The following is a 22,854-nucleotide window of genomic DNA, read 5'->3' on the forward strand; positions in this document are numbered from 1 at the left end:
ACACGGCAAGGGCCGGCTCATCTAGATATCCAAAGAACCAAGTCAGCATCTATAACAAAGACTCCAAGAAGAACAGCAGCAATGAGAAGACTTGCATATTATTTTGCTTCCAACTCTGACATATAAATCAATCACAACAGTAGCAGCTGTATTAAATGAGAAACTCAAGACATCTTTCTGCTCATTGTGAGAAAGAGGGGAAAGAAAATGAAGGCGGAGATACTATCTATTCCTAGAGTGTTACTCCATCCTCATTACATCTCAAAACTCATGTATAACTAAAGAGACCTATACTCATTGTACAAACTTCCAGGGTTTCATGGCATACCACAAAGCACGGCGACCGACCTGGGCCGAGGAGATCACATGGACTTAAGGACTTCTTCCTTAAGACACCACCAATGTACAATATGAACAGCTTTTTACATGAAATAACTCAAGGACTTCTTCCTTCTAGAGCCCCCCTCTCCATATAGTTCATTCCACTGAAGAAGCTCCGTCATATTTATGGACTCCGATGAAACGCTTGCACAAACCTATATAAACCCCAAAGCAATTGAATTCTCAGCATTCAGATGCAGCGAAAAAAAAAAACAGTGAGCTTAAAGACACATTAAGAGCCCGTTTGGCCATAGATTTCCCAAGTAGTTTTTGGGGGAAAACTTGGTAGGTTTGGCTATACAATTTGCCATTATTTGGCAGATAATCCAAATTCCCAAATACTAGAAAAAACTAGTATTTGGGCCAAATTTCATTTTTTTGGAAACTTTTAAAGGTGAAATCGGTTTTCCAAATACTATGGCCAAGCACATGGTGAAACTTCACCTAACAATAATTTGCCAAAAGTATTTGGGAGTCTATGGCCAAACTCTAGATAACTTTTGTCAACACACCCGCTCATGAGCATTTTTGAAGTCGTCCATGTTCAGAGGCCGTATGTCTGCACCACCGCATGGTGTTGGCGTAGGTCTACCTTCTGCCAAAGCTGCAGCATGCTCCTAAAATCAACTCCAAGCATGAGATTCCAGTGGTAGCATAAGTCTATTAAGTGGGACGTTTATGAATAGCAGATCAAGTGCACACTAAGGGAAATTTGGGGGGGAGCACTCTACAATAACATACCAAGTGTGATCCTACAAGAGGGGTGGGGGGGAATGTAGAATACCATGCATTATTATTACAGTAATATCCTAATACATAAGAACATCCATGCACTTGAGATGGATCTAGTTTATTTCCAACAACCCCCCCCCCCCCCCCCCCCCCAAATGAAAATAATAATAATAATAAGAGGAAGAATAAGAATAATAATAAACAACTAGAGTCTGCATCCCAAGAAACATATATAAGTTTCTAAAAGCTAGGTGAAGATAACCAGCACAATTGGGTCTTCAACTTTGAAATCTCGAGTTTGAATTCTTTCTTGGATCTTCTTCTACCCTCATCCCTGTCCATGGATTCTTTGACAAGAGACACATTTTTCATCTTTCTCCTTTGAGAAATCATATCCTTGCAGCAAAGCACATTCAGCCAACTACTTCCTATCTTAAAGAAAAAGCATGTTCAACGAACTGTGTTTAGCTTTCTTCAGACTTTCAAAGATCCGACAAGCTCATCTATTGTCATGGTGCCCAAGTCCCTCCTGCCCATTCAATTCTATATCCAGTATGGTTGCTCCATAACACCCAACTTACCCCCCTAAGCAGGCGATAGATGAGCCTCTGGATCTGCTGAGGGAGAGAGTGGAAGGCGCTAGACACACATTTAAAAACCAAATTAAACAGTGACAGGAAGATGGTAGAGTGTATGTCATAGACAAATAACATTTTGCCACGTAATTTTTGTTTTAATACTATTTTTATTTTTATCTTTCTTTTCTTTTTCTCCCAACCAGCTACTCCACAAAACCACCCTCAACTCATCTTCCACAAATTCTGAACAGAATTCCAACCTTCTTAAACTATGAAGTAAACTTAAATTCTTAACATAATTCCAACCAACTTCAATCCCATTTTCCAAGCGACACCATCAACTGTCAACCACTTCTCCATCTCCCTCAAAGGTGGACTCACGAAAAAAATTTCTTCTCCCCACCACAGACAATGGCCACCAGGCTACCACTGTGACGACACCCTTCCTCCCGTTTTCGTATATGGGATTGCATGTGTACTTTCTGGTCGATAAGGTTGTTGTAGATTGGTGGTTTTAAGATGGTAAGTCCTGAGAGGGAAATGAGTGAGAGAATGAAACAGAAGTCACTAGAAAAGTATTTCTGGCACCAAATGTTGAGAATTCAAAGAGGAAGAGCACTCTCAATCAATCAAATTCTCTTGAAGACAAGTGTAAGAAAGTTTTCTTCTTCACTTCTTCCAGCTTGGCTTGAATAAAATAATTATATTACCTAAGAGTATTTATAGGTATCATGATTTAAGTCCAGACTCTCCCATTCCTAAAGGCATGTACAAAACTGTACATGCATTCTCACGTTAAATCCTAATAATAAATTAGGAAAATCTATAGTCTATGTACTTGAGATGGATTTAGTTTTAACTTTCCAACAATACTTCCCAAGTGACTCCTAACTTGTGCTTACCTAATGGAAGCCTATTCATTATCTTGAATTATCTGCCAGAGCAGGACTATCTACGAAGAGGCAATATCCCCAAATTCTTGAACCAATTCCACATCTTGTGATCCTTCACAGTTATGTTAATATACCTACATCCTATTCCCTCTTGACAGTGCATTGATACTTTCATAAAGTCCTCCCAACCACAAAATAATTAAAGAACCTAGAATTGACACATCCAAACAGCAGCATTCATATTATCTATTATAGAAGCAATGCAAATGCTCTCTAATAACAAAGGAGTAAACGCTCAAGACATCTAATAACAAACCCTGTACCTTCTTTTCTTTTTCTAGGATTTCTCTAATGGGTTGATATGCTGCTGTAACACAGAGATTCTGCAAAATATCAGACTTAAATCAGCCTCTGCAAACATCATAACGACACAAAGGAAGAGTCATTTTGTCATGCAAAAATGAAATAGCAAAGACACCTTAAGGTCACTTCCAGAATATCCATCTGTCATACTGGCAACTGCATCCAGATCAACATCCGGAGACAAGTCTTCTTTTGCAAGTATCACTTTCAGAATTTTTGCTCTATTAGGAGCATCTGGTAAATTGACCATCAGCCTGTTCATAAAATGTCATGATAAGAACATTGAAACCAACTAACGAAATTTTCCTACTTCATTGGGTAAGTGCAAATTACTGGTTCTTTTACCTACGGGGCAGTCGCCTTATGACAGCCTCATCAAGGTCAAACGGTCTGTTTGTTGCTGCAAGTACCAACACTCGTTCAGTATCTTTCGTACGCAAGCCATCCCAATTCACCATGAATTCATTTTTCATTTTACGCATGGCCTCGTGTTCTCCTGGATTTTCCCGTCGGCCCAGCATGCTATCAACCTTATGTAGATCACATCAGAGAAAGAGGAGAGAGAGAGAGAATAAGAAAAAGCATAGAATAAAATAGAAAGAACAAAGATATGAGTCATGAGTTCTAGGAAGTGTACTTCATCAACAAAAACGACACTCGGAGCAATTTTACTAGCCAGGGAGAAGACAGCCTTCACATATTTCTCACCCTCACCAAACCACTGCAGCATGGAAAAACAATAGCAAGATGTATATATGACAAGAAGCATATTAACACATGATCCATATGCGATAGAACAATCTGACAAGTTTCAAATGAAGCTCACCTTTGAAGTGATACTTGACATTGAAATATTGATAAAGTTCGCACCCGCTTCAGTGGCAACTGCTTTCGCGAGCATGGTTTTCCCAGTTCCAGGGGGTCCAAACAGAAGTATTCCCTTGCAGGGCTGCAAATAAGCAGTTGAAAACTTAGGCAATCACAAGCACAACTTATATGAGATATACACGACTGATACCAAGAACAATACTTAGCGAAGCCAAATAATATAGCATTATATACAAAAAGCTTTTCTTCTGACCCACCAAAGAGAAAGTATTTAAGAACCAAGAACCTTCTCTAGTGCGCTACATAATATTTTTACCAATGAATTATCCATAACAAGGATCTCACAAAGATCAAGAGGATGGAAAATATGTAACATATTGTCATAGTGATATAAGAAGGTGACAGATAAAGAAGAAAGGAACTTCTTTTATCAAGATAAACAAGAAATTTCATAATCAAATTCAAGTAGCAAAGAAGCTAAAACAAAGTAAGGAGTCAGAAAACTTACAAGAACGTCTTTATGTTTATTTTACAGTATCTATCAAATTAATGCAGCCACACCTAATGAATATTCTAATTCGTAACTTCAAACCTCATCTGAACTAGTACCATAGCGCCTAGATAACTCAGTTTACTGACCTCAAACAAGAATTTAATAAAAGTGAAACTAACACTCATCATCTTCTCATTTTACTTTTTGTCAGCACAACAGCAAATCGATATAAAGAGTGGACAGAAATGAGTAAGACTAAGACCATCTGTGCTTACTGTTAGATCCTTGATCACAAGATCAAACACTACTAAACAAAAAAATATGGTTCTACGTATAGACAATCATGTAAATGACCAAGAACTGAAGATGAAAACCTTGGTTAGTTGACCCTTGCAGAAAAGTTCAGGTCTTTGCAAAGGAAGCATGACCAGCTCTTTTAATGTATCTTTGACATTTTCAAGCGCACCAATATCATCAAACGTTACTCCAATATCACTTGGGGGGATAACATCTGCCAGAAGTCTCTTCTCAAATTCATTCTCAGTCACAATATCCTGGGTCAGACAGACAATTTATCCACAAATTAATATGTCAAAAACCTCCCACAGTCAGATTAGGATAGCATCTCATGAAAATATAAGTTTAGCAAACCACCAGAAAGAAGGTAATCACCTTAAGTGACTTCTTCAAGCTCTTGCTTTCATTTTGCATAGCTTGAAGAATTTCCAATCCATACTGAATGCTGCTAGATTGAGAGATACAAAACAACTTTTCAATACCACAAATATTACAGCTAAGCAAACGCATATAGTCTCAGCTGCTGCTGCTACTTCTATTACCTCACAGGAGACAATACAAGCCTCACGTCAGGATCTGCAGCAGGGTTCTGCATCAAATGATGGCTCAAGGCCCATCCAACCACCTTCTCTGCACCTTCACAACACCAAAAAAAGAGAAGAAAAACTAAATAATTTGTCTTTATGCTACAAAAGCAAATCAAATGACAAAAAAACAGTTCTTTTTCCATTTTGTGAATATCATATGTTGACTTAAACAAATACAAATGTGAAGTAGCCTGACAACCTCCTTCGCCCCCATCCCCTTACCCATCCAAAGAAATTGTAAGCAATATGAAAAAGAAGTTGCTCACTTTCAACAGAAAAGGTTTGGTCTTTGATGCACAACGTGTCGAGTCCATCACAATCCAATCCATTCCGATTAAGAACCTATACCCAAAAAGAAAAGGAGGATCAACCAACAAAGAAATAAGTAAAAAGAATCATGCTTTTTTCAATGATCTCCTGACCTCATACGTCAGGTTTTCCACTTTTTAACACAACAAAAACAACATACCCAATATATTCCCACAAAGTGGGGTCTAAGGAAATATCAAAATTTGCAGTTCTTCAGTATGCTGAGACATGTTACCCACTTTCTAGGGATGAATAAAACTAAAATAGTGGAGTATATTCTGTTGCCAATCACAACTCAAAATTCAAGAAAGAGCGCACCAGCTGAAAGCTCAACAGCCCAAAGGTGTTATTCTCATCTTCTCCAACAGAAGATCCCCCCCCCCCAAAAAAAAACAAAAAAAAAAGGCGTTCACAATGACAAAATGGAGAAGCTTGTCAGCAGCAAGGGAAAAGACAGGATTGTTTTTTGCTGGTGGAACCATCTGTACTAGGTGAACCAGGATTTAGAACTTTGACAGGTGATGGAACAAGACCGACACAGATGAACTTGCTAGTGATGCTACATCAGCTGGAGCTATCACTAAGCGAACCAGGAGGATCTGAAAGAAACTACATCAATGAGGTTGACCCATCTTGTTAGTGTAAAGAGAAAATTCCTTGACAGTAGTTCAGCCATACTGTCGGTTTGTGCATTTTAGTAACAACAATTTGGTGCAAGACCAGATAAATACTTCTGAATGATCAAAAAAAAAAGGGAACAACAAGGCACTTAATATCATCAAACTTTGATCTGTGCTAACATAACAGTAGTTTCTCTTCAACTTTTTTATATAACCAACAACAACATACCCAGTGTACTCTGTACTCTCTCGCACAGAGTGGGGTCTGGGAAGGGTAAAGTGTACGCAATACTACCTCAGAATTCAGATGAAATAGAGTGTGTGTTCCCGAAAGACCCCGCCTCAGAACAAGCAACAACAGTATAAAAAGACATAATTAAAAACAATAAAAGGGTGGAATAACACACCAATAAAGGATAACAGGAACAAGACAGCCACAGAGTATTACTAGAAATTATCTACCTGAAGACACAAACATCACGAACAAGAAAACTACAGGACACGTGAATAGCACTACGACTACTGGCACAGCTACAAACAAACCATCCCTTCCTACTAGCAAGGACGTACTCCCACCTACCAACTCTCTACTCTAATCCACGCCATCCACACCTTTCAATCTAGGGTCTATCCACAGTAAGTTGTAATTGCTACATGTCATGTCTAATCACCTCCCTCCAGTATTTTTTGGGACTACCTCTACCGGCCTGAAATCATCCATAGCCAACCTCTCACACCTCCATACTGGGGCATCCATGTACCTCCTCATCACATGCCCAAACCATCTCAACCTCACTTCCCGCATCTTGTCTCCAACTGAAGCCACTCCCACCATCTCTCGAATAATCTCATTTCTAACCCTATCTCTCCTAGTAAGTTCACACATTCATCGCAGCATCCTCATTTGCGCCACCTTCAACTTTTGGATGTGGGAGCTCTTGACTGGCTTTATATAACCAAAAGCAAAATTCATGTGGAGGAAAATGAACCACCCCATCAAAGTCTAAAGAAGCTTGTATCTTCATAAGAATGCAGAGATGTCAAATGATTTAAATACTAAACAGTTCAAAATATTAGGTTTCCACTTAAAGGCTACAGCAAGGATGATTAGCAACAATATAATCAATGAACACGTGAAAGATAGGTTACAAGCCCTTACTGTTCGCAAACTATTCAAATTTCCCTTCATTTTGAGAGTATCAGCATCTCGATCCAACTGCTGCTTCCAAGCAGATAAAAGCGCTTCATCCTTCATAGTCATAGTCACTCATCAGTTATGCAAGACAACAAGAACCACCAGAAATTCTATTTTAAAAAAAAAATCAAAACAGACCTGTGGCATGTGAATGGTCACTTTGTTGGGGAAAAGCTTTGTCAGCAGTTTAGTTGTCTTGGTAACTTCCTTTCCCCTGTCATGCAACTTCCCAAAACTATCCTGAGGTCAACAAATTTAAGTACTATAAGCCAGTGGTTAAAGGTTGAAAGGAAATAAAAAACTCCCAGTAAGAATGACATTGGCACATGGAGCGGACTTCATCCAGACAAAAGGAACCACTCAAACTGCCAGGCTTAGGGCAGTCAGATTCCAATTATTTCAGATGCAATGTCGTAACGAAGTTGGTGAAAAGGAAAAACAATCCACCTCAGTTAAGAAGGAAAAGACATCAAATCAAAGACAAACTGCCAGGCTTGTTCATAAAAGGTAATAAAGATGTGTATTAAGTTAGTATTGAAGGCACACAATGAAGCCATTGTTTCCTATTGGCATCATCCTGTACAAAATACTCTACCCAGGATTATCCATCATACAAAAGGATATAAGAAGATTGTCCCTGCTTGTATTTCGTGGAAAATATGGGAAGAGAGGAATAAAGATGTTTTGAAGATAAGTCTAGCAACATTCAGAGATGAAATGAAGTGTTTGGTGCTGTTTTATTTTGGTTTAAAGGAAAGTATTTAGAAGATCATGAATCTTTTTCGATACTCCAGAATCCTTATGAGATGACAAAGGATTAGGAGTGTTATTTCTGCATTCCACCTTGTAATTATGGGATACTACACAGTTTCTTGTTGTAGAAAAATATATACAACTATGTTACCTTTTTCCCCAAAAAAAAAAATTACGGAAGAAAAGATCGAGAGAGAGAGAGTATACCGGGAAAGCCAAATCGAGCAAAGCAGTTTGATTGCTGCCAAATTTGGTGAAGAGTAATCCCCCAGGATGTGACTACAGCGGGTAGAACGGGAAATAATTAGAACTTATCCCAACTAATAAATAGATAACACAAAGATCGACAAATTTAAAAGAAAAGTTAAAGCACACAAATAATTTATCTCCTCTGGACGAGGAGGAAAGGAGCAAGAAAGCAAAGTGTAATAGAACAGCCTCTAGAGGAGGAAGAAAGGAGCAAGAAAGCAAAGGGTGTTATAAAACGGCCTTTGTGTTATTTGTTACAACTAATGTACAAACATATTAATTTAAAAAAAAAAAAAAGGGAGAGAGGGTTGATGCAATGAGTGGTTGTGATAACACCACTTTATCAAAAAAAATAAAAATAAAAATAATAATAATAATAATAATAATAATAATTATTATTATTATTATTATTATTATTATTATTATTTCAAAGGGTGTGATACTATCAAACAAACCTAGAGGAGAAATAATATTCCTTCCATTTCATTTTATGTGTCTTGTCTCGAGCCGGGGGTCTATCGGAAACAACCTTTCTACTTCTTTAGAGGTAGAGGTATGGACTGCGTACATCTTACCCTCCCCAGACCTCACTATGTGGGAATACACTGGGTTTGTTGTTGTTGTTGTCATTTTATGTGTCTTCATGAAAGGGTGTGATACTATCATCAAAAACTAGAGGAGATGTATTACTCCTTCCATTTCATTTTATGTGTCTTCATTTGGCCCTGCATGGAATCTAAGAATCTACAAGAAACTTTTGAATCACGTGGTTTTAAACTAAAGGGTGTATTAACATATCAAAAAATTCATTAAATCTTGCGGTCTTAAACATGTCAAGTCTTTCCTATAAAGGAGTTTCATTAAGGGTAAAATCAGAATGTTGGAATTAAAAGTAACCAAACATAGAAAGGTGGCATTCTTTTTTAATCAGCTTGAATGGAATACACAAATTGAGGAGGAGGAAGAGATACTTCATAGCTTTTTCTTTCTCAAAAAAAAGAAAGGATGAGGAATTGTTACATAAGTTGGTGCTTCACATGTAAGTGATCAACTAGCACCCTGCCCATTCTCACCTAGTTGTGGTGGGTAATGCAATGAACAATGTGAGTAACAGTGAATGACATAATAGTTGGTACATATTCGGAGAAGAAGATGATGAGCAGGAAGAGCCTCGGATGCATCTCCCCTCGCACTTAACGGTGTCATAGAACAGGAGGATCCTAGTTGTATTTCCCATTACACTTAGGTTGGCTCTTGGAGGAAAAGGAATAAGAGAGCCTTTAGAGTGGTGGAATAGGACTGTACATGTTAGGGCATGTCTTTTATTTTTGAATGAACTTTTGGGCACCCATGAGGCTAGTATAGATTATTGAATGGATTTGTATAGAAACATAAGATGTAGACTCTTAATTTTGATGTACATTTAGTATACGAGGTTTTTTCTCCATCAATAAGATTTATTACTTTTTTATTAGAAAAAGATACATCTCTCGCTTCCTTGTCAAACCTCATCTCTAGAACTTTCGCACCTATGACTTCTTTAATCAAGAAACTTAATCCAAAAGAGATTCATACCAGAGGACACCTAACACACATTCATACCGAAAACAAAATAATTCTTTGACATTACATTTGACAACAACCTGGAAAAAGCAAAAGTACCTTTTCCTTGCGGTTATCTGTGTGAGCGTGAGATCCAAGAACAACGATGTTAGCAGGAAGCTTTTCAAGCCGATTTTTAAAAGTGGAATACGATTCTGAACTACCCGCCATAGATTTCTCAGCATCTTTCATAAATAAAATGAAGGGGGAATTTCTGCTCTCGCTGAATACAACCTTACAAATAGAAAGCAATATACAGAGATAATTGAGACCTCAGAATAACCAGAAAAAAAGAACACAAGTTCAATAGCATTAGTTCTCAAAATTATACAAGGATCAACCTCAAACAATGTGCTAATGAGTAACTTGTCAAGATCATCGGCACCAGAGGCTTCCAAGCGTAGCTCACTGGCTGAGAGAGAGAGAGAGATGACCAAAAAGCAAAGAAAACTAAATTCGGCATTACTGAACTTCACAAAATAAAGGAGAAAGAAAGTAAGACCATGTGGGCAATACCCTTGCAAAAGAATCCATGACCATCATCACAAAGACCCCCAAAGTTAACCCCGTCTGGTATTGGCTTATCAAACCTTACACCAATTTTTGATGATGGATTATCTTCAAAAGGCAACACAATCTTCCCTCGAGTCCCAAAAGCTGGCCCTCTAGTAATTTGAACCAAGATAAATATGGTTAAATAGAACAGTTTTAAATTGTATTGCAGCTGAAGCATAGGCACTGTTACAGAATAAAATACTTTATAGCATGACTAGTTTACAATCAATACTATGAGGAAAATTAAGGACTACAATATAAAATCACAAAAACAAAATTAAAATAAGGAGGATAAAAAATAAGTGTTGCCTTGTCTCCAAAAAAACATAAAAATTAAGCATTATATAAATCTTAATCTTTAAAAGTTTGCACAGATGAAACAAGAGGAAGAAGTGATTATTTGCATCCATAAAGCATGCACGTGTGTGCATGGCCAGGCCCACAACACAAATCAATCAAACAGCGCCCCAATCCGAAATTTCCGAAAATTGAAGGAGAAAAACAGTTAAAAGTAGTAATACATTTGGGAACGGCACTGAACTCAATCAATTCATGCAAGTCGCAGACCTAATGTTACCTTCACATTGACACAGCAACAAGTGGTTATTCAGACATATTGCTAGAACAGAATCGCCCTCAATTTCACTGGTAACCCATTGATAAAACGGACTTGCCACCTATCACTTTCATCTTAACCTTTATATTTAGGTGGTCTTTTATTTGAATATCAGGTTCTTGCAAAAGCCTCCCGAGACGTAAAGTTAAAGAAAATAAACCAACACTGGATCTCGTCTATCCATTTTCTTCTCCCCGTCTTCTTTGTGTCATATAACTCTCTCTTAATTGAAATGCATGCAATCTCATTATCATGTATCCACATAAAATTCCCAATTCAACCACAGAAAAAACCTCCAAATTGATCCACGTAAAGCTGTAAAATAGTATGATCTAATCTTTCTGACATATTCTCATCGGTAGAAAGCAAAACAACTGTACTACAACATGATCACTGGTCTGACTTGCTGACAATTTTAAAAAAGAGTTGAAACTCCATTAAATCTGGACTAAATGGATTAGAGAAAACCAATCTGCAGATACATTTAAGGATCAAAAGATAAGGAGAGAAGACCACTATTTCCGTATTCCATATACATCATATCTAAACAAGTAGTATCTTCATCAAAAAAAAAAAAAAGGTAGTTACGCGTCAAGAGGCAGATCCAGGACTTCAATTTCACTTTCACGGATTCAACCATCAAGATTGTGAGTTCAAAATCTAATGTTTGTTGAAATTTTATTATTTTACATACATTTATATCCCGGGTAGAATATATTGGGTTCAGTTGAACCATAGCTCTAAGATACATCGCCACTGGTAACAACATACACGACCATCACAGGCCCAGCACCACGGGACCACAATGCTTAAAGAGAACAAATCACAATACTAATAAAATAGATTATAAGGGATTTCTGAACTTGATAACCTCTAGGGATTTTTTGCCATTCATTATAAACATCCTTACAGCAAGTCGCAAACTCTCACACTTCCAATTCCTCCATATTATTTAATGGGACTCACTGAAGTCCCTGTAACTCATACACTTCCCTAGTTTTTACTTGGCAGAAGGGCGGTACACTAGGGAAATTTATAGAGAAAAGTGGAAGCAGAACACCTACACCCGCCTGCTTCCCAGGGGCTCATAGTAAATAAAACAAATGTTAGCACATCAACTTTCATTCAGAATGTGTCTGAATCTAATTAAATGAGCAAAAAAGAAGCCACTTAAAAAGAGATACAGAGAGCAACCATGTTGATCTGTGTTTTGGTTTCCTAGCAAAGAAAAAGAGGAACTAAACTATGTTTCTTTTCCCAACCTCACTTGTGGACAGACAAAAAGGAAAGATTGAACTTTTCTACACAAGTCCCAGAGTCATCCCACAAATGAACTGGAGCTTATGTGGTCAAACTTCTAGAGCTTATTTTGAAAAGCACTTTAGTCAAAATAGTTTACAGAAAAGTATTTCTGGTAAACTGATTGTGTTTGACCAATGTTTCAGTAAGTGATTCTGAGTACAAAATAACAAAAAAAAAAAGACAGTATTAAGATTCATTTTATAATTAATAATACTTAAATAGGGAAATGATTTTAATATTTTTTGATGAGGACTTCAATTAAGTTTTTTTATTTTTATTTAGAAAAAGAATTGAGAAGGTAACATATTATTTAGTGACATTTAAAACATAAATGAAAATATACATTACAGCTAATCAGTATAAATACTTTTTAAGCAAAAAAAAAAGGAAGAAGAGAAGAGGCTCGTATTTATATTTGAGAAATATATTGGTTAAATTAATGAAAGATAATTTGGTAAATATGATAAGTTGGATGTTTGGTCACAGACCCTAGAGTCTAAAGGGGTTAGGTTGCGCAGGGACTAAGACGGAATACTTGAAATGCAAGTCCAGTGATTCGACGCATGAGGCTGATGTGGTAGTGGAGCTGGATTCACAGGCCATTCGGGAAGAGGGATATTTTCAAGTATCTTGGGTCTATAATACAGGGGAATGGAGAGATTGACGAGGATAACACACACCGTATTGGTGCAGGGTAGTTGAAGTGGACGCTCGCTTAACTCTTGTGTGATAGGAAGGTGCCTCCTAAGCTTAAAGGTAAGTTCTTCTGCAGAGTGACAGTTCGACCAGCTATGTAGTATAGAGCGGAGTATTGGACATTTAAGAACTCCCACATCCAAGTGGCAGAGATGAGGAGGTTGAGATGGATGTGTGGACTTACCAGGAGAGACAGAGTTAAAAATGAGGTTATTCGAGAGAAGGTGGGAGTGACTTTGGTGGAAGATAAGATGAGGGAAGTGAGGTTGTGATAATTTAGGCATGTGATGGAGAGGTGCACGGATGCTTCAGTACAGAGGTGTCAGAGGCTGACTTAGATGATTTTAGGCGGTGTTAAGGTAGGTCGAAGAAATATTGGAAGGCGGTGATTAGGCATGACATGGAGTAGTTACATCTTACGAAGGACATGATCCTTGATAGGAAGGAGTGGAGAACGTGAATTAGGATAGAAGGTTAGTGGGTTGGAGTGCATCCGTAATAGTAGAGAGGAGTCATTTGTTTGTATTTGTGTCTGTACTTTATTGTAGTTTATTGTTGTAGTGTTCTGATCACTTGTGATCTGGAATAGATAGGTTATAGTACTACTCTGTCGGTGACTTGTTTCTTTTATTATCTAGCGATGTGTTATCCCATTTTGATGTTTATTTTTATATTTTTTGTTTGTTATATTGTTATTTGTCCCGAGTTGGGGGCCTATCGGAAGCACTCTCTACTTTATCTGAGGTAGTGGTATGGACTGCACACACTTTACCCTACCCAGAACCCACTTTGTGGAAATACACTGGGTATGTTGTTGTTGTTGTAGTAGTAATTTGGTAAATATGAATTTTGGGCAAGGAATTTATTTTAAGATTGCAGATTTTCAGTAAGGATATTTTTGTCTTGAAGGGATTAATTTTCTGCTTCTGTTTCGTGGAAGAAGCAGAAATTTGTAGCTTCTCCCTACTACAAAAACAAGTTGTTTCCGCTGCTCCAAGACACTTTGTTTCTTTGAAACTGGTAACTTTGTATTTATATATCAGAGAAGAGTAGTACATGGTTTGTACTACAACTATACTTAAAAACACCTATGATCCTATGTCTATAATGCGCCTAGCACATCAATAATAGAGACAGGATCATTGGACCAAATCTGATTACACCAAAACACAGCGTCAAGATGGAATTCAACTTGATCTGCTGTATACTATTTCCTATGTTCTCGAAACACCTAGCATTTCTTTGCCTCCATATAGTCCACCATATACTGGCTGGAATGATTCTCCATATGCTTCTGCTATTAGCCAGTATCCCTATCTCTTCCCAGCTTTGAAGTGTCTGTGTAATCTTTCCTGGCATGGACCAAGATATACCTCTCAAATTCAGAAACATCCTCCATAGTTGACCTGTAAACTTAAAATGCAAAAAAAAGGTGGTTTACAGTTTCTGGCTTCTCCCCACACAAAAAACATGCAGGATCTAATGTCATCCTCCTCTTCATTAAGTTGTCCTTTGCGAGAACCGACTCTTTAGAAAAGAGCCAGACAAAACAGACTACTTTATAAGGTATTTTGACCCTCCAGTGTTCTTCCATGGCCAGTTGATGGACGGTTGGTTAGGGAGATTCAGTTTCTTGTATGCTTTGCTAACCTTGAATGTGCCTTTCTCACTGCCCTGCCACCATAGCTCATCTTCCCCCTCTTGTGTCCCATTGAACTGGCCAATTGTGTTGAAAAACTCTGCCACTCTTAAAACTTCCCAATGCACTTTTTGTTTTGGCACCTCAAATCTCCAGAAAAAGTGTTTTTGGCCTCCCAGAAGCTTGGTCAATATGGTACTTAAAACAGCAATCTTTAACCATATTGTTCTTCTTCTCATCCATTCCTCCTAATATCTAAACCTAAACAAGTTGTTCTACCTTTAATTTACTTGTGATGATATCTATCTCTTGATAATATAATAGTTATGCTGCAGTGGTTAGGTACTACTATACATCATTTTCAAATGGCATCCAAATTCAAAAATAAAGAAAAAGAGTTCCAGGAAAGAGAACAGATACAATATCAACAGAATTATAAAATAACACCAGATAGTGGATAATACAACTCATTTTGGGTCCCGGAAGAACGAATAGTAAGTGGTCTTAAGGAGAAAGTGTTCTGTATAAATTACCTGGCAGAGCTTGAATATAAACCACCAGAAGCAGAACCAATGAACCTCACCTTATCACCTAAATATTACCAACATTGATTACCAAGGTTAAAGAGAAAAAGAAGCCATGCTTGTATAGTCAAAAAAAAAAAAATGCAGTAACAATTAACAAATATTAGAACCCAATGGAAATACCTGTCTTGAACAAGGTATTCTTTGATGTCCCGGCTAAAGACGCTACATTGCTACTCTCCATCTTTGGTTGTGCTTCCAAACCCAAAAAATCAGTCTGAGTGTCAGCATTAGTTGCTTGACCAGATGATGACTCATTGCCTTTAGGCATGTCAGGTTCTCCAGGAATCTGCTTGGAGTTTGTGGACATCTTATGTGCACTGCATCCCTCTTTTAGTAGTTCAGCCTCCTTTGCTGATAGACCCTGGATGATACGATAATAATCCATAAGTTGCATTACATTATAACATTTTATTTTTTTGAGAGAGAACATAACAATTTAACAGCAGTAAAGGGGCAAGAATGTAACAGAACCAAACATGACAAGTTTAATGATTCTAGAAAATCAGAAATAGAGCACAGATTCCCACTGTTAAAAATTAGGGAGACGTGAAATCCCCCCACCCTAACACACTTGGAGAAGAGAGAATTTCTCCAAATTTTGATGTTACTCCCATATCACTCAATATGTCCAACCTGGCTAACTGCCCTTTTAGTGACCAAACCAACAGATAATATTGTTTCTGTTCCATAAGCAGAGATCCAGAAAGAGGTCCATAAGTACCAACAATGTTGGCCAGGACAAGCGGCAAAGCAAGCAATCATTAAAAAAAAAAAGGTTGACGTGAAAAAGGTAGGATATAGGAATCAAAGCATTTCAGAAGCAAGGGAGGTCAAACACAACTAAGAAAATCATGGCAAGGTATCACGCAATCCACCCTCAAGAAAAGATAAAATGAATATTGTCTTACACCCAAAAAGGAATGGCTATCAAAGATGAGCAATTTAGCTCCATAAAAATGAGCAAGTGCCTTTGCCAGCATCTCCTGATAAATCTCAGAACCTGCTATACAAAAGCAGAAGTGGTTAGTATGCAGACATTAAAGTTTACTACCAAGAATCTACAGGACAAACAATTCATAAGAAGCTTTTCATCAAAAAATACTAAGGAAAACGACTTACCTGCAGGACCTGAGAGCAGAATTCTTGGGTTGATAGTGGCTAGCTCAGAAGTATATTTTACTTGTTCTTTATGCTTCAGATGTATATATGCAGCCGCAATCAGCACATTTTTTGTGTTCTCACTGCAAGCTCAGATATCAAATGAATCTTCACCAATCATGGTTGTTGGACATATTGAATACTGAATAATGTTACAGCTATGGGGTTGCTAAACCAATTAAGAACAAAAATGAGGCACAACTAGTCCTGATAAATTACCAACAGAATTTATCACTACAAAGCTCACTCTCTCAGTAAAGAGGGCAGCCCGGTGCACTATAGCTCCCGATATGTGCGGCTCCGAGGAAGGGCAGGACCACAAGGATCTATTGTACGCAGCCTCACCTCACATTTCTGCAAGGGGCTGTTTCCTCGGCTTGAACCCATGATCTTCTGGTCACATGGCAAAAACTTTACAGTTACTCCAAGGCTCCCCTCCAAAGCTCACTCGCTCAGTAGGACCAGAAATTAAATGAATTCTTTTAGCAACTAAAATGAGAATTTCAAGTGCAGGATAACACCAAGGATTTGTGGGTTTTGCTCTAGCAATCGGGCTCTCTCTTCACCACCCTCATGGGGATGGTCTCCAGGATTGTGTAGTTAATAACTCTAGTGATGCACTTACTGCATTCAAGCAACTGAAAGAAATCACATTTTGGAGCTTGACCCTTCATCACATTAACAGACAGACATAAAAATCAGTAGATGAATTCCCAATCTTTATTGGAGAATAGGACTTCCGTGCTGCTTAAAAATTTGTAAGGTTATCTTGGTAGTGGAGAAAAATCAATTATTGACATATCTCACAGAAAAATGATGATACATCTGCCCCCCACCCCCACAATTCCAGATTTTAAAAAAAAAAAAGAAAAAAAAAAAAGAGAAAGAGAGAACCTACATGTCGCAGCCTATACTCTAGCTTGTAGGTTAAAATAAGTTATATTCCCCAAACATCTTCCAACTTCAACCTCAAATAAACTTTTTTTTTTAACTTCAACTTTTTATAACAGCTAAATATTAATTATTTAACTATATTACTAATAATAAGAAAATAATAAACAGACTAGCACTAAGAATGTGCCAGTACATTAGAAACATAGAAATCCTCGAATACAAAAAAAAAGGATGGATTTCTTCGGTACAAAAGTCTATTCCTGTAGAAAAGCAATGAGCACGCTATTTCATCTTTGACATCTTACAGGTTGCACCAAAAAGCCAAAGCCATAAATATCTGAATTTAATCTTCGGTATAGCATCTACTTTCCCTTGGAAACATCTTGCAATCCTTTGCTTCCATACCACCCAACAACACGAGCAGGCATTACGCTCCAAATCTTTCTCAAAGGTTTTCTTTTTGTTCCCCCAACATCCCAGCTGATCAAGAGTTCCTTTCTGAGTTAGGCATAGTAGAACCTATACTGAATAGGTCGAAAAATAAGGACCAAATCTGCCTTGTCACCAGACCAACTTCAACTTAAATATTGTTCAAACACCTACTAAATAACTGTATCCTCTATCTCAACCTCCTAGTTGTCAATGACAAACTTCTTTCTAATGATAAACTTTTACCTCCCAGTCTCCCACATAGGCATATACTTTTGAAAGAAACACACTGAGAACATATACAATTATATTTTGAATTTGAATTCCCGACTAAAGGGTAATTTAGCTTTTCTTTTACTTTGAGCAGTAGCATTTTACAAACAAAGAATACTATTTTTGCCACATAAGCTAATGTACAAAATTTTTGCCATGGCAATTGTCCAAAGCAGGGACAATAAAAACAGCTTACTCAAAAGAGGGTATAGTAAGTGAAGACTAAGGTGCAATATTGGAACTTCAAAAACAAGATATGATTATGACTCTAGTAACACATTGGCACAAATCCCTAGGGCTTAAAGCAAAGCCTGCTTCATTCAAGTGAAAGACGTGAATAAAAGAAACTACAAAATTCAGTCCATAAATACCATATCTTTCAACTCAAAGAGAACATATAGCATATATACCAAGTGTATACTAAGTATAAGTTGTAAATGGGATAATGCATTGTAGTCTCTGGAAATACCTCAAGTAATATGGGAAGCTATCAAATGAAATATCTAGCTGTTGTCCATCAACTATTGCAGCGTGGATCTCTTCTTTAAATACGGCACATCTCACAGACACCCCTGCTGCGGAAGCTGGCATTGAATCTCTTGTCCACTCTCTTTCCTCTGGTATCTGTCCATATGCAATTCTATTTAGTTCATCTCACATATCAGCGAGCGCATACCCATAATGAAAGACCAAAAAAGAAATAAATCAGTCAGACACTTTACATCGCCTGCATCTCTGCTAGCGTTCAGATTTCCATCAAGAGGGAGGATCTTGCTAGTCAACCCAACATCAGCAGCACTGCTGCTGCCAACATTTGCAGCTGAATCGACTTCGAGGCCATCAAACTCGTCTTCGTGAATAACAGGGGAAGAAGGCTCATTCCCACTAACCTGAGACGTAGGTTTCAAACGCGATGGGTCTTGCCGCAGGCTTGAAAGCGATGCCAAAATGGAAGCACCTGCTACAGCTGAGGCATCTCCTGCTCTTCTTTCAACACGCACTAATTTACCTGCACTGGTCCTAACATCTGAAGGAGGTGACTTAACTCCAAGCTCATGCGGCAGCTGCTCAAATATCTATACCACAAAAATGTTAAGGATATTCCTACAAATCATGTGGCCAAATAGAAACTACAGAACTTCAGAACCCAAAAAGAAATATGAAAAACAACAAGAGACTTAGGATTTCGGATTTCTTTTAATATGTCTTTCCATTAATTTTGACAGTAACTTTGAGGATACATAAGCATGAGTCCCCGTAACACCGAAAACAAGCTCATCGCCTGACTTCAGAATGCAACTACTGTTTTTTCTAACTGTCTTTCCATTAACTTGCACAGATCCTTTGCCCCTGCTCTCCAGCACAGCAACCCAATTTCCTTCGTGCTGATCATTTCCACAAACAATGAGTACACAGTATGAAGTTCATCTTCGGAAAAAATAACGAACGAAAGAAAGAAACGCCAAATTGAGCACAGCTGTAGTTGTTCCGAGCGGTGAATTTTCATATGCAGTGGTTCAAAGCCAAGTATTGGCATGCTATCAGAGATCACCCCAAAGATTTTTTACTCCAAATAACAAACACAGTTTCAGCCAACATATAAACAGTCCAAGAATTTTTAAAACAAAAAATTCAGACCACGAACTGTTTATAATTTCAGACCACGAATGTGGACTTCTATCAACATGGTTACAGTCCAGCACCAGTTATCCAGGAAAAACTGGCTGGGCCACGCAAAGTTGGATAATGTTAGATAGTTGTTTTTATTGCAATCTTGGACAGAAACAGTCTGTGAGCTGACCAAAGAAAAAAAGCAGAAAAGTCCAAAATGAAAAAAAAAAAAAAAAAAAAAGTTTCTTCTTTTTCCCAAATGAATAATCTGAAAACCACGGGCAGATGGAAACAAAATTGGGGAATTCCATCAGAGTAAAGACCAAGAACTGAAGCAATACCTGTGTAAGCCTTATTAAACATAAAGTTGCACTAACTGTTTGTTGCTTGATAGGAAGATGAGCATTTTTGCTAGAACCAATCATGAATGTTGTCGCGGAAACATGTATAGTTGGGTTCTGCAACACATATATGAAACCACCATTAATCAATCTTGAATAACAAAACAATAACTCCCACAAATAGGAGTAACAGCAATCAAATTACATTCAAAAAGAGAATCATTTTTCTTTTGATAACCAGCCCAGTTTGAGTTCACCCAATTTGAAAAACAAAAGTTCTTTTTTGATAACCGTGATGTCCGGGTCAGCACAAAATTCAAAAAGATAGAATCTTGAATCAAGAAAGTTCACCTGTGGAAACTCGGATATAAGCCTACACCAAGGTGACGTCGTTTCCGAACCTTGATTCAGCTTCCTCAAAGTCACCGAACTCCTCGGCTTATCAACTATAGCAGGTGTCGCCCCTAAAACCACACACACAAACAAAATAAATAAAATAAAATAAAGAAACTCACTTCACTTCTCTTCACTTCACTTGACATGATCAAGTAGACCAAACAGTAAACTTCACAAGAAACAGTTGAAAAAGAAAGTAACCTTCTGCTACAGGTGTAGCAACCGATACGGCAGGTGCATCATCACCCTTGTCAGAGGCGGCGGCGGCGGCACCGCCAGCCTGAGGAGTAACGGCGCCGACCCCAAATTCCGGCGGTTCAGTAGAAGACAACTCCTTAGGATTCTCCGTCGGTTTCTCCGACGACAACTTCGGTTTCTCCGACGACTCCGCATTACTATTATTATCCACCTATAAAATCAAAAAAAATAAAAAATCAACTCACCGAACAAAGCCAAAAAAAAAAAAAAAAAAAGAGTGAGGTTCAGAGGGACAGATTGTACCTTGTGTCGCTTAGAGGAAGAATCATCGTCGGATGAAGCGGAGCGTTTAGCGGTGGAGGGTAGAGATCCACTTCTCCTTGTAGCTACCATTTCTCCGGAGACCAAAAAACTCTAATGAGAGAGAGAGAAAGAGAGGGAGAGAGTTTGGGTTTTCTTTAATTTTCTTTGTTGTTGCTTTGGTTTTGATTTGTGAAAAATAATAAGTATATAGAGTGAGTATTGTTTTTGTATTTTTGAGAAGGGTTGGTGTTGGGAGGAAATGCAATGGATGAAGCCAAAATTTATAATTTGGATAGGAGAGGAGGAGTTTTCCACCTTCACACTTTTTCTTGCTTGTTTTAAGGACTTGTTTGGACATATACTTTATTGATTCATATTTTAAGAGAAAAAAATTAAAAGTTTGAACCATTTCGTTATTAATAATTTGAAACTTTCTAAAATTTAATTTATTTTACATCTTTATTTAAATTGCGGCAAATTAAGAAGTCGAAGTTATCATTCTGGACGGAGGATATAAAATACTTTTTCTACTTAACTTTTCATCTAGCAGTTAAGAATAACAATCAATGACAAGACATTCACATTGTTGAATGACCAATATCGGGAGAAGTGTTCAGTAAGATAACTCGTCTAGCAGTTAAGCCTAAGAGAGCTTCAACATTCACGCTGTGAATGACCAAGACGAGAAGAGAGACTAACAGTCAAGGACAAGAGAATTGTCATACTAGAGGCTCAATAAAATAAGTTAGCTTGGACACGAGAATTGTGACACTCAAGTTGTTGATAACGAATACCAAGAGAGAGATTAAATAAAATAAAGTACTCGAGATCATCTAAATAGATCTAATTCACGGGAATAAGTCATAGAAAAAAATCCTTTTATCTTGCAATGAGAATAACTCGGTAGAATCGTCTAATGTATCGTCTGAATACTAGATAAAAGGATATGTTTTCGCAATACTGAATAAAAAAAATTAATTTTTTTTGCTCAAATAAAAAAGTCTTATTTAAAATGACAGTTGTGCTAAATTAAACAAGTTTCAGAGGTCACAATATTTTGTAGTATTAAGTAAAAGTTTGATCGAGTTTTGCTCATCAAATTCACAAACCTAAAATATTTCGAACTTCATAATTTACTATTTTGCAGTTGAAATAATGAATTAGCAAATGTTATTTTAATATTAAAACAAGATCAATGAACAATCTAGGCTTAGATTTCAATTAGTTGACATCTGGACATTTTTGATTGAGATTTAAAAAATAAAGTAGAAAACTTAAAATATATGAAAGTTGAAATTACTTTCAATTTCTAAAATTTGCCTTTCAAATTCTAAATTTTATATTTCAATTTTAAAGTTAAAATAATGTGTTCGTTCATCAAATAGATAAATATTTTAAATAATATTTTAAATTTTAAAATCAAAATCTAAGCCAAACACGGTCTTAGTATCTCCATTTCACAATGCTCTCTTGTAGATTGTATTAATCACATTTAAATTTAACTTATACTTATTTTGGAGTGTAATTTAAATTTAATAATACGATAATAATTTAACCTGTTTCATATGTGTGCTTTTTCAAAAAAAAACTCAATATGTAAATACTCATACAGTATTTGGCTTTAATTAATCCAATTTTTTCCCGGCTAATACTATTATGTATCATTACTCTTACTTTTGAAATTATCAATTTTGTAATTACATAAAATTATTTATTTAAACAACATTAAATATGTAAAAAAAAAAAAAAAGTTGCCATTTAAAAGGCCAAATTTATTTTAAATTTATGTATGTGCAATTATTGTCCATACTCGCCAATAAAACACAATTAATTGTTTTGTTGAAGCCTTTTAAATAATATATATAATGAAAAAAACATAGCTAAGTAACATAGCTTATGATTCCATCTAAGATTTTAGATTCCGACTCCTCCTTACTTTCATTGTTTTTATTTTTTTTCATATTCTTACTTGGATA

At 37.0% G+C, this 22,854-nt stretch overlaps 1 protein-coding gene across 3 annotated transcripts; it reads right to left on the reverse strand.

Moving 5' to 3' along the window:
• Positions 1–71: 71 nt before the first annotated feature.
• LOC124895609 lies at positions 72–21,154 on the reverse strand. Of its 3 annotated transcripts, none has more exons than XM_047406052.1 (28): positions 20,879–21,154; positions 20,579–20,786; positions 20,333–20,445; positions 19,982–20,098; positions 19,271–19,414; positions 18,920–19,105; positions 18,499–18,653; positions 16,395–16,516; positions 16,184–16,275; positions 15,396–15,636; positions 15,222–15,279; positions 10,397–10,545; positions 10,222–10,292; positions 9,941–10,114; positions 8,237–8,308; positions 7,415–7,516; positions 7,241–7,330; positions 5,419–5,494; positions 5,108–5,201; positions 4,941–5,010; positions 4,643–4,822; positions 3,774–3,896; positions 3,585–3,668; positions 3,293–3,477; positions 3,063–3,201; positions 2,908–2,967; positions 894–998; positions 72–536 (listed from the first exon to the last, which is right to left on the reverse strand). In XM_047406052.1, exons 1-28 carry the CDS (start codon positions 20,966–20,968, stop codon positions 423–425), a joined length of 3,414 nt encoding a protein of 1,137 aa, XP_047262008.1. In that variant the 5' UTR covers positions 20,969–21,154; the 3' UTR covers positions 72–422. The 3 variants fall into 3 exon arrangements, with proteins under 3 accessions (XP_047262008.1, XP_047262007.1, XP_047262006.1); XM_047406051.1 differs by having other exon boundaries at positions 5,108–5,195; positions 18,752–19,105; positions 20,879–21,153; XM_047406050.1 differs by having other exon boundaries at positions 18,752–19,105; positions 20,879–21,152.
• Positions 21,155–22,854: the final 1,700 nt, after the last annotated feature.

Source organism: Capsicum annuum, unplaced genomic scaffold, assembly GCF_002878395.1.
Source record: "Capsicum annuum cultivar UCD-10X-F1 unplaced genomic scaffold, UCD10Xv1.1 ctg83241, whole genome shotgun sequence".
In the NCBI taxonomy this organism is placed as follows: domain Eukaryota; kingdom Viridiplantae; phylum Streptophyta; class Magnoliopsida; order Solanales; family Solanaceae; genus Capsicum; species Capsicum annuum.

What these genes read in the sequence shown, in the direction of transcription:
- LOC124895609 (XM_047406050.1), bottom strand. Translation starts at nt 20,968, where the DNA reads ATGGTAGCTACAAGGAGAAGTGGATCTCTACCCTCCACCGCTAAACGC. An exon ending in TTATATTCAAGCTCTGCCAG is followed by an intron (nt 10,546 to 15,221) that starts GTAATTTATACA and finishes TCAAATTACTAG; the next exon opens with AGGGCCAGCTTTTGGGACTC. An exon ending in GTGTCGTTTTTGTTGATGAA is followed by an intron (nt 3,478 to 3,584) that starts GTACACTTCCTA and finishes GATCTACATAAG; the next exon opens with GTTGATAGCATGCTGGGCCG.